General features: G+C 48.8%; 1 protein-coding gene across 1 annotated transcript; it reads left to right on the top strand.

Annotated features, from left to right (window-relative positions):
- Positions 1 to 588: 588 nt before the first annotated feature.
- FGF6 (fibroblast growth factor 6) lies at positions 589 to 11492 on the top strand. The gene is made up of 3 exons (XM_025851744.2): positions 589 to 934; positions 1887 to 1990; positions 11316 to 11492. Exons 1-3 carry the CDS (start codon positions 589 to 591, stop codon positions 11490 to 11492), a joined length of 627 nt encoding a protein of 208 aa, XP_025707529.1.
- The last annotated feature ends 423 nt before the right edge of the window (positions 11493 to 11915 follow it).

The raw sequence follows: 11915 nt of genomic DNA, 5'->3' as shown, positions 1-11915 counted from the left end.
GTAAGGAAGCCAGCAGCACTGCCAGGCCAAGAACTTTTGCCCAGTTTGGGTTCTGGGTGGCCTCTTGCCTCCCTCTTCCCCTGGGCCCCCAGCCAAATCCTCCCTCCCTCAGAGATGCTCCCTGCTCACTTCATTCCTGCCTCATAGCTGGAATGACAGTGGCTCTCAGAATCCCTGGGGCTTGAGGAGGGTGATGGGGGTCTGGGGAGGCAGCCAGGCCCAGGAGCAGGTTAATGTTACAGCCCTGGATAAGTGAGCTGGTCCAGTTGACGTCAGGGTGATGATGGGTGGAGGGGAGGGCCAGGCTGCTGAACTATAAAGATAGGTCAAATCAAATATAATCAACTTGGGACGGAGCAAGCGGACGAGCTAGACACCGTCCCCAAGCCATGGTCCCTACCAGCCACGGCTCAGCCTGGGTCCCTCTGCTCCCAACCCGAGTGCCCAAAGCAGGCTTTGGTTTCATGTCAGCAGCCTTCATCTGCCTTCCAAAAATAAGCCCCTGCCGCCATGCTGAGGGGAGAAAAACAAGAAGGGCGGTATTTTTAGGGCCATTAATTCTGACCACGTGCCTGAGAGGCAAGGTGGATGGCCCTGGGACAGAGGCTGTTCATCACTATGTCCCGGGGAGGAGGACGTCTTCAGGGCACGCTGTGGGCTCTCGTCTTCCTAGGCGTCCTAGTGGGCATGGTGGTGCCCTCACCTGCAGGCACCCGCGCCAACAGCACGCTGCTGGACTCCAGGGGCTGGGGCACCCTGCTGTCAAGGTCTCGAGCTGGGTTAGCTGGAGAGATTGCTGGGGTGAATTGGGAGAGTGGCTATTTGGTGGGGATCAAGCGGCAGAGGAGGCTCTACTGCAACGTGGGCATCGGCTTTCACCTCCAGGTGCCCCCCGACGGCCAGATCAGCGGGACCCACGAGGAGAACCCCTACAGTGAGTGCCAGTGGCAGCAGTTGGGAAGCTGGGGGCTTGGGCTCAAGCAGGGCTAAAAGACAATGGGGACTTGCTCTGGTGCATGGGGTCCTATTATAAAGGGGAGAGAAGTGTTATTCCCTACCTGGATGCTCATAAGCATGGCCACCTCCCCCAGACTCACTTGGACCGTGCCTAGTTGCAGGTTTACTATGCTGAGGTCCAAGCATTCTGGTGTCCTTTGTCATCACCCCACAGAGTCCCGGTGACACTGATTACTTCAGCATTACAGGCACATCCGTGGCCATTTAAGACCACCGAAACATCAGCCGGGAAGCCATAAGGCAAGGGTGGTGAGAGTAAGTGAACGGACTAGGACCAGATTAGACCCAAGCTGATTTTTACTTAGCTTCCCTCTTTGAGAAGGAAAGGCAAGTGATTTGCAAAATCTCCTGCTGAAGCACATCTTTCTTTTTTATTCCAACCTGCCCTCTCTGTCCCCAGGCTCCTTGTCCTACAAGTCGATGGGTTGCTGCATAGATAGACTCCCCCATCCAAGAGAGGACAGGGGCTGCAGGATCCAGGCAAGCCATCAGCTTCCGTGTGGCTGCAATGTTGGCAAGTTCAGATGCGCTGAGATTTGTTGAAACATGTGGAGTATCTCCTTTATTAAAAAACTAATCAGCATTCATTTTCTACCCCAGGCAAAGACCTCATGTGATTAAGTCAGTGAAAGCTAATCTGTAGCTTTGGCTCTGGTGTCAGAACGCCCCTTGCGGAACTGGATCTTTGACAGTATAGTGGCAGGACTGGCCGAGTCCAAAGTGAGATCAGGGATAGAGGTGACAAGGGTCTGGCTTTCTAGGAGCAGGGGATGGGCTTAGATGCCCTCGTGGCATCACCTCTAGATCGATGTCCCACTCTGCTCTGCACAAGCCTTGGGTAACGTGCCCCCCCCCCATTTCTTTGTCAGGCCTCCTGGAGATTTCCACGGTGGAGCGGGGTGTGGTGAGTCTCTTTGGAGTGAAAAGTGCCCTCTTCGTTGCCATGAACAGTAAAGGGAGATTATACACAACGGTGAGTCCGTTGGGCCGGGGGAGCTCCAGGTTGTGTGAGGGCTGCTACTTACACAGTTGAAGAAAATACTATAAAAGCTTGAGTAGAGAAGTGCATATCTGTCTAGAACAGGAAGTGCCCGTGCCAGGAACAGGCCTGGAAGTTCACGCTTTGCTTGCTTCACGGTTATTTTGCTTCTGCTCTGGACCATGTTTTTCCTGACCCTTCCGTCCTTTGTAATTAAATAGGAATCATAGCTCAGGAGGCTAGTGGTTCTGCAGGGAGACCTGGACCCTGGCATAAAGCTGTCATCCAGGCTTACAGTCGGGTTTGATCCCCTGAACTGGAGAGGCCCAGCGAAGCAAGCCTGTCTTTCAGCTTGGGGGGCTATTCCCTATGACCCCCCCCACCCCAAGAGGTACCGCCTAGAGTGCAGCATACCTTCATCAGGGTGTTGAAATTTGACATTAAGGTTTTAAGTCCTCTGACCCCTGATCCCAAAGGCTGGCGAAGCATCCTCCTAATCCACCCTCTGGGCTGACACCCCACCTCGAGTGCCCTCCCCCCCACAGATCACCCGTGGGAGGGCGAATATGAGCCCTTTGGTTAACCTAGCCAACTTCCAAGCATATTTACCAAAATCTCTGCTCTCTTTGACCCTCTCTGTCCTGGGGCTTTCCTCCTATGATTCAGCTTATTCCAAAATATGGGCTGGGAAAACATCCCTGTGAAGTTGAAGAAACTGGGAGTTCTTTTGACAGAAATAAGAAGGCTAAAAAGGTAGATCTCTGAGCAATTGTCAAGGAATACCAGAGTTATTTATGGGAAGGGCATGGAGTGCTGTTCTACCTCTCCTTGGAGACAGAGTGAGCATCAGGAAGTGAGCAGAGAGATCTGGGATGGGTGCCAGGCTCCGGGGAGGCTATCCCTACAGAGGCGGTCTGCTACATACCCAAAGGGGGTGCTCAGGTGGCCTCTTCCCCCGTATTCTTTCGTGCTGATACTAAGTCTGGGTTGGTTTGCATGGAGATAAGGCATGGATTAGAAATGGGCATCTGAAGTAAGAGGAATAGCTGGAGGGTAGGTGGTGCCAGGAGCCAGAACTCGGGCCCCGGTCTGTACACCAAGCGTACAGTAAAGTCTGCAAAGTCTGTAAACCTGCGGAGCCCAGAGGAAGGTCCACACACAGCCCTGACTGGATATGAGAACTTGGAAACCCCATGTCCCCTCTATAAATGGAGGATGAAGATCACACACACCTCCCAGGGGTTGCAGGGGGGTTAATGCTTGGAAAACACTCCGCAGGGTGCCCGACAAACACTAGGTGTTCAATATGGGGTGGCTATTATATTATCTAAGGAGGACAAGGCACCCTGCCATGAGGTTCTGCACCCCTCTTTCCTAGAGGTGAGGCATGTAAGAGGACCTTCTGCGTACGTTTGGGTGCAGCAGGGCCCCTTCCTGTGGAGTCAGTCATCCCAAAAAGCCCTTTCTCACCAGGCTGCACAGTACCTGGGACCCACTGATTGGAGAGCCAGGAACAGGGGTTGTTGGCTGTGACTGTCTGCAAGGGACCACTTAGCAGGTAGAGCTCCGGGAAGGAAGCCCAGATGACAGAAACCCTTCTATGGTATTGCTTTCTCCTTACCCAGAAGGATGTTCAACTCTGAGGCAGGGAAAGGGCGTAAATACAGGAACATTGATCCACGTCCCACTTGAAATGTGTGGCCCTGGTAAGAGAACCCATATGAGATTCCAAACTCAGAGCTTTAATCACCATCAGAGAAAGCACTGCAGGGGAGCCTGGGTGGCTTAGTGTCCAACTCTTGATCTCAGGGTCATGAGTTCAAGCCCCACACTGAAAAGAAAAAAGAAAAGGAAAGGAAAGAAAGAAAACATTTAGAAAGCACTGCAAAGGGGTAAAGCATTGAGTAGCGAAAGGGAAGGAGCCACCCCTGAAGTGTGGACTGCCTCCTGATGTAGGAGACACCCCTGGCTCTGCCCCCAGGGCCTGTTACTTCAAAAGGGGTCAAGTGGGCCCACGAGAGGGAGGGTTCACTAAATGAACAAGTCCAGGGGAAGTGGGGGGGCTGTCCTGAGGAACGACCTGTTCACTAGGTACGCACACTCCACCCTCCCCCCCCCATACCCTAGAAGCATTATGTCCAGGAGCACCTTGTCTGAAGTGGGAGCTTGTCCTCCTTGGAGCCCAGGGCCAGGATACAGAGCGCGGGGCTGGAGGAGGGTGTCCCGCTGAACTGTGCCCCAAGCTTGGACACTGATGCTTTGTGTGGCTGTGCACCAGATTCTGCTGAACCACCTCTATCCCCTCCTGCTGCCCCTCAGGGGCCTGTTATCACAGTCTAAAAAAACAATTGCCAACTGATCCCCGGAGCCAGGAAGACTCCCGCTGGGTGATGATTTCATTCACACTATTTCCCTTAAGCCCCTAAAGCTGCCTCATCTCCCTGGGCTCAGCTGCTACAGCCTGCAGCTAAATGAGATTTCTCATGGAGGGGGGATGGGGACCCATGCTGGGGTTGGGGACAAGGGACAGCTTATGGTCAGATAATAAAAGCCCAGAAAAGCCACCCAGGAAAAGTGGCCTCCTACATGTCTCACCTCCAGGAAAGAGGGGTGCAGAGCCTCATGGCAGGATGCCCCTTCCTGGCTTAGACAATATAAATAGCCAGCCCATATTGAGCACCTACTGTTTGTCAGGCACCCTGTGGAGTGCTTTCAAAGCATTACCCCCAGCATCCCTGGGAGGTGTGTGTGATCTTTATCCTCCCTTTACAGATGGGACATGGGGTCTTTAAGTTAGCGCAATGACAGCTCTGTGCAGACCTGCCCCAGGGCTCTGCAGGTAATACACGGAAAGCCCACAGAGGAAGCGCGTGGACTGTAGACTGGAACCGAGTTCTGGCCCCTCCCCACCTACCCTCCACGACTCTCTTATTTGGGGCAAAATCACTGACCTTCTCTGGGCCTGGACCTCTCCTTTCTGGGTGTAGCCAGAGGCAGAAATCAGTAAATTCCAATCTCCGTCATCCTTTTAACAGTAAAATTGAAAAAAATCAAGGATCTCCACCTGACAATGTTCTGTGAGAATCCTTTGGCCGAGAAAAATGTATACTGACAAGCTAGTAGGAATTGAGTTGTGCTTTGAAGTGATTTTAGTTTTACTCATCGTAACTGTGTCTACATCCTTTTCGTCAATAGTGGTATAACAAGGTGCAAAACACAGTATTTGTTTCATCCATCAGGGCCTTTGAATATTCTCTTGGGCATTACTTTGGGAGAGGGGAGGACCAAGCCATGCCCTCACTCAGCAGCAAAGTTCAGAGAACAGATTCCTGAGGAGACGTGTTAGCTCCAAGGGGAAGGACGGGGGTGGGGGGTGGGGGTGGAACCCGAGAGCCCTGCAGACAACTCTCCCCAACTCACTGCCTGCCTGCTACAAAGAGCTACACCGGAATGAGAAGAATGATATGGCTGCTGAAAACCTTTTCAAACACTCTAAATTGACAATGCAATTGTGTGTTAGGAAAGGGAGTTGCAATAAACAGACCTCTTCAGAGCTGGGAGTTGTTATTTCTCCATTTCAGCTAAGGACAGAAAAAGAAGTAGTCCGGGGCTGCAGAAGGAAGGGTCTTAGGAAAAAGAGCCCCCTTTTTTTTTCTCATGTCCCACCTCCTTAAATACCTCCTCCCCCCACCCTTCCCTTGCACACTCACAACCAGGAGTAATAAGGGCAGGTGGCCAAGGGCAGCCCTGGGAGGAAGAACTTTAAAGACAAGCATCCACCCCCAGCAGTCCGGGTGACTTAGCTCTACCTGAAGACAAGAGGATGGATGTCTCGTCCACCCCAGGCTATAAGGGGCATTTCCGCCAGAGGTGACACGCTGAACCAGCCCTCTGCAAAACCCCCTCTCCAAAATGCCCTTCTCCATGGTAAGAGCTGATTGCTTTGGAGTATGGTTCCACATAAGTCTGATTAGACCTACATGGAATTTAAGACGTTGTCACGCTGGGGCCTGGGGCCCAGCCAGCCCAGGAAATGTGATCTGGTGGAATTATTTTCATTTGTTCAAGTAATAATATATGGTAGCTGCTTTTATTAACATGGCGTTCACTTGGCATGAAGTGAACTTTGTCTTTTGGTGCTTTTGTCACCAGATCCAAGCAGCCAGCACTCCGGGGCCATGAGAACCAGGCTCAGGATGCAAGAGACATAGATTAAGGGGCTGGGTCTGGATACCAGGTTGGGCATCAGTCTGGGCAGCGGGAAAATCCCATGGGCCTGAAGCATTGGCCGCTTCAGAGAGTTCAGGGAAACGGTCTTGGCCTCCTGCCACCCTAACCCTAAAGACGAGGCAGAAGGGTGCAGAAAGGGACGGGCAAGGGAAAGAAGGGGCTCTGAAAGAAAACTTGTCTTGTTTCACTTTAGATTTGTACACAGTTCTGGAGAAGGTGGGGAATCTGAGCAAGGCTAGAGAAAAAGAAACAAATGGAAAGAAACAAAAGTAGGAAAACATTTTTTAAAGGAGAGGGAATTGGAATAATCAAAATGGGATGAGCAGAGAACAAAGCACAGTGTGTACAACCACCATTGCGCAAATTTAAACAATGTTTCAGGAGCCCCAGATGCTAGGAAATGCTGGATTCTTAAACTGGACACATTCTAGAATGGAGGTTTTGGGAGGATGCCCTCAGAGTTCTTGCCTGAATCACTCAGTCTCCCTTCCCTTCCTCCCCTCCCCCTCCCCTGGACACTGGCACCAGGGTTTGATTTCCTCTCTAGAGTTTGCAAACCACACTTGAAACCTGTCCAGTAAGCACCATCCAGATCAGAAACGAATTCTTCTGGAAACTGATGGCAGGTTACTCTCCAGGGATGTACAAGTTAGACCAGAGGGGAAAACAGTGGGCGGTAGGGGATGGACGGGACAAGGGGGGACCACCAGTTTCTGATACAAATGTTTCCTTGCTCCATTTCCTGGCCCATCTTGTATCCTGAACTCCTTTCTTGCTTTTAATAATCTACTTACATGATTAGGTAATACGTGAACATGGTATAAGGGGCGGGGAGAAAGGTGCAAAAGAATATGCCATGGAAACTTAGTCCCTTCTCATTGTGGTCTTGAAGCTGCTATTATCTGCCTCCCCAGAGAGAGATACGACAGGTCCTTGTGTGTTGCTCCAGGAAGAACATGTGTCCCTGTGGGTGTGCCCTCGCTGTTATCTTATAAAGTCACACAAATAAGAGCACACCACACACCGTTTTGAAGCTTGCCTCTTCACTTACCAATATGTCTTTGAAACCATTTCAAGTCCGTGCACATGGAGGTTCCGTATTTTTTCATGACTTATTCAATTGTGTGAATCTGTCGGAACTGAATTAACTGCTTCCAACCTAATAGCCAATTCGTTGTTTTTGGTCTTTTACTATGAAAGATAATGTTGCAGTGAGTAACTCTTGTACATGCGTGGGAGTGTGCCAATAAGATAAATTCCTAGAAACAGAATTATTAGTCCTTTTTTATTCTAGTAGATATTGTCAAATTGCTCTGTATAGAGCTTATAACAATATATACACTCACAGATGTTAAATGAGAATTCCTAGTCTTCTTGCCCTCACCAAAGAAAGAATATCATCAAGGGGAGCCTGGGCGGCTCAGTCGGTTAAACGTTGGGGCTCTTGATTTTGGCTTGGGTCATGGTCTCAGGGTCGTGAGATGGACCCCTGAATTAGGCTCCAAGCTTAGCACACAGCCTGCTTGATATTTTCTCTCTCTCCCTCTGCCCCTCCCCACCCTGCTCACACGTTCTCTCTCGAAAAAAAATTATCAAACATCTGACTTCTTTTAATCAAACAATTAAAAATGTTATCTCACCATTATGACTTAGATTTCTCTTATTAGGTATACTTTCTCATGTTCAAATGTTAATTGTATTTCCTTTTCTGTGAACGGTCTGTTCATAAACACTTTCCATTTCTCAGTTAAGGGTTCTGAATATAACAAAATGTACTCTCTGACACATATACATTGTAACCATTTTTTTTAATTTTATTGTTTTTATTACTATTATTTTTTTTAAGTAAGCTCACACCCAGCATGGAGCCCAACACGGGACTTGAACTCATGACCCTGAGATCAAGACCTGAGCTAGACCTGGACACTCAACTATCTGAACCACCCAGGTGCCCCAACATTGCAATTGTTTTTTTTATTTATGCAACTATTTTTTAACTGAGTTTGCTATTTATATTTTTGTTTTAAGGCAATTTTTTCCAGGCAGAAGTCAAATTTATTGGTTTTGCTTTTTTTTATGGTGTCTAGTTTTTTGTGTCCTGCTCAAAAAGATCTTCCGAACTCAAGATTATTTAAACAATTTTTTTCTGGACTTTTTAAGACTCTCTTTTTCACATTTAAATCTTTGCTAACTGTAGAATTTATTGTAATGTAAGGAAAGAAATAAGAAATCAAACTCTATTACTATTATTATTGTTAGATATTATCCAGTTGTTCCAACATCATGTTTTCTCTAGTGATTTGAAATGCTACTTTTATTTTATATTAATTTCAGATCCACTTTTATTTTATATTGACATATATTTGGATCTACTTCTGGACTCTGTATTTTGTTCATCGATCTGCACCAGACCTTTTTTTTTTCCTAAGAAAGAGAGAGAGAACACATGATGCACATGTGTGCATGGGTAGGGGTTCGGTGGCAGAGGGAAAGAGAGAGAGAGAGAACCCCAAGCGGTCTCCATGCTCAGCGTGGAGCCCCACGTGGGGCTCGATCCCAGGACCCTGAGATCATGACCTGAGCCGAAATCGACAGTCCAAAGCTTAACCAACTGAGCCACCCAGGTGCCTTTACACCAGACTTTTAATCAGTGTAGTTTTATTTCTCAAATTCATAATCAGTCCTGAGTGTGCTTTCTCCTAGTGTTGTTGCTCCAGAGCTTTGCTCACTGACAATCTTAGCTCCCGTGGCTGACTCTACACCCCATGCACACGTGAAGAAACCATGGTCCAGAGAGGCCCCAAAGAGCAGTGCCAGAGCATCAGCCTCTCTGTATCTTAGTCCTGTGCTCTTCTCATACAAGTTCAAGGTCTCCGAGTCATTCAGTCAATAATTGCTGAGCTTAAAAGCAAACACGTCCACAGCAGGTTTTGCAGGAATGGCGATCCAGGGTAAGACAGTCTCTCAGGGCTTTTAATATAAAGTAGTTAATGATAGAGAGGAATTATAGTATTAACAATATTTTTTACTTTACTACGTGCCAGATGTTATGCCAACGATTTTCTGTATGTTATTTCAATTAATGCTCACTCCAATTCTTTGACATAATTCTTACTGCCCCCCACTTTACAGAAGAGATAACTGAGGTTAAATCAGAGGAGGGAAGGTTAAATCACTTGCCCAAGTTCACAGAGCTAAGTAAGAGGTGAATCATCATCGATGTAACCTCAAAGCTCCTGCCCACATATGCTCTGTACCTACTCTGATTAGTTTATTCTATCTTTGGGATATTCCTTCCACAAATACTTACTGAGCATTCATAACAAGGCTAGCTTGTGAAAATGCAAGCTCCCTAGTGTGGTGCTAGGAAGCCAGCTGGTGTGGCTGGCTAAAGCTTTCACATTCATCTCAGGTAAATTAACACTTGCGCAAGTGTCTTATAAGCAATAAATGGGGGGGTAGGGCTGAGTGGGGAAAGGAGGAAGGGACAAAGGGCAAGAAGAGAGTGTGCTGTTCCCTCCTTACACTGCACTGCCCCTTGCTCCCTCTCATGCTGCATCGAAAGGGCAAGTTAAGGGGGGAGGGGGGCTGTCCACCTCTCCTGCTGTTGTTCCTGTTAAGTCATCAACCGTTCAGCATCACGTACCTGACAAGACACAACCCTTGTCTTGGGCAACTTGGAGTCTACTGGGAAAGAAGAAGGTGTCCCTGGGGATCACACACTCTTGTACATGCTGTGGGAGTCTGGAAGCCCAGTGAGCCAGCTCATCACCCTCCATTCCTAACAGGAAGAGGCTCTGGTACATCCCCCGCGTCTGGCCAGCCCAGGGTGCTCATAGTATGATTCCTTCAGAGAAGGTCAGACGACACCTCTGGCACAGCCAGCCAGCCACTGACTGGACTTTTTATAGCCAATGGCCTCAGTCAGCAGGAAGGAGTCAGAAATTACATCCCACCTCTCTCTTTTTGTTTCATTCTGTATTTCTTTTGAGACTGAATCCCAGATACCCTGGCTCTCACCTTGCTCTCTCTTCCTCTAGACCCCACAGAGCTGTTCCCTGTCCAAAGCACAGAAACCTCCCCAGCCTCCCTCAGCAGTGGCCCCAAAAGCCTGGGTAGGAAGGGCCCTCTTTTCTCGGAATAAAGGAGGGCATGGGTGAGGTAGCAGGAATGAACTTGTTGATGTGTGACAGGAAGTTCAGTATTCATTGTCTGAACAGATGGTCCACACGCGCTTCTCTACCAAATTAGCACTGAAGGGGCCGATTTACCACTGGCCCCAGACTCCACGGCGCCACCTACCACAGAGAGAACCAGGTTCTCTTCCCCATAAAAATGGCTGCTCCTCACCATCTCTGTTCCCGAACTTCCCTGGAGAGCTATGAATGTCTAGGAGGCACCGGGCATCTACTGAGCTCAAAGTCAAAACGAAGAATGAACCTCTTTAAGGGGTAGAAAACCTAGGGCGTAAACGGGGAAAGACAGAGTGAGGGGACACCCATGAAAAGAAGAAAGGGTTCACATTAGTCAACAGACAGCTTTGGAAAGGACTTAGAGAGTCATCTGTCTCCAACCTTCTGCTAATTGCTCCTCATCTGCTCCCCCAGCACACAGCTTGCATGAAAGGGAACAAAGGCTGAAAGGGAGGAGACTGCCCAAGGTCACATAACTAGGACGCAGAGAAGCCACTGAGTGGAGCTGGGCTCCCAATCCGGCTCCGCTAGACCACCTCTCACAGTGGACTTGAGCAAACAGCCTATTGTATCCTTTTCTGAAGAGAATAAATTATCAGCTAGGTGCTTAGTGGAGAGCGCCCTGAACTGAAAGTCAGGAGACCCACGCCATGTGACACAGACCATCTACCCATGTCCCTGAACCTTGATTTCCTCATCCTAAAGGAGTGAACATGAGAGGGGTCCAACAGAGCTAGAAGTCTCTTCCTTTCTGACCTTCTGTGACTCGGTTCACCTAGGATGGTTCAGATTCCCTGCTGGTTGTCTTACAGAGGGCAGGGGAGGTGCACCCTTCAGGGGGCCTGCTACAATTCATTTATAATTAAGCCTCTGTTGTTTGTCCATTTCTTTGACAGCCCAGCTTCCAAGAGGAATGCAAGTTCAGAGAAACCCTTCTGCCCAACAATTACAATGCCTACGAGTCAGACCTGTACCGAGGGACCTACATCGCACTGAGCAAATACGGACGGGTAAAGCGGGGCAGCAAGGTGTCCCCAATCATGACTGTCACTCACTTCCTTCCCAGGATATAAGGACCCTGAAAGGAGGCTTGCAGATTGAAAGCAACATCTTTTGTATTGGAATTTTGCACAAATGAACAATTCCTCTTGCCCCCCATGACTCCTGAGTCAGGCTTCTCCTGTGCTTGGGGAGAAGGCACACCAGACCCTATGGTATATAACCAACCCAAGAGAGGTGTTGCAACCAACATCCTAGAATGGCAATGGATACATGCTCTGACCTCAACTGAGAAAAGAAGGTACACGTGGCATATGACCATGTGCACAGGGAAAGGTCAGGGTGGCGGTATGTGTGTGTGCTGATGTATACTTATACATCCTTGTGTAGGTGGTCTGAGCGAAGGCATTGCAGAGCATCAGGTTTCTTTCTCGGGTATCACTGCAGCAGGAATCTGCCTGCAAGAGTATCATTTGTCAGACCAGCAGGATTGATGT

The sequence above is a fragment of the Callorhinus ursinus genome, unplaced genomic scaffold (genome assembly GCF_003265705.2).
Source record: "Callorhinus ursinus isolate GAN/ISIS: 27379988/994484 unplaced genomic scaffold, GSC_fseal_2.0 scaffold74, whole genome shotgun sequence".
Lineage (NCBI taxonomy): Eukaryota > Metazoa > Chordata > Mammalia > Carnivora > Otariidae > Callorhinus > Callorhinus ursinus.
The sequence above is the reverse complement of the archived record's forward strand: the minus strand, read 5'-3'. Positions and strand labels throughout refer to the sequence as shown.

Coding starts and splice junctions, on each gene's coding strand:
- FGF6 (XM_025851744.2), top strand. CDS start 589: ATGGCCCTGGGACAGAGGCTGTTCATCACTATGTCCCGGGGAGGAGGA. Junction 935..1,886: donor CCACGAGGAGAACCCCTACA/GTGAGTGCCAGT, acceptor TTTCTTTGTCAG/GCCTCCTGGAGATTTCCACG. Junction 1,991..11,315: donor AAGGGAGATTATACACAACG/GTGAGTCCGTTG, acceptor TTTCTTTGACAG/CCCAGCTTCCAAGAGGAATG.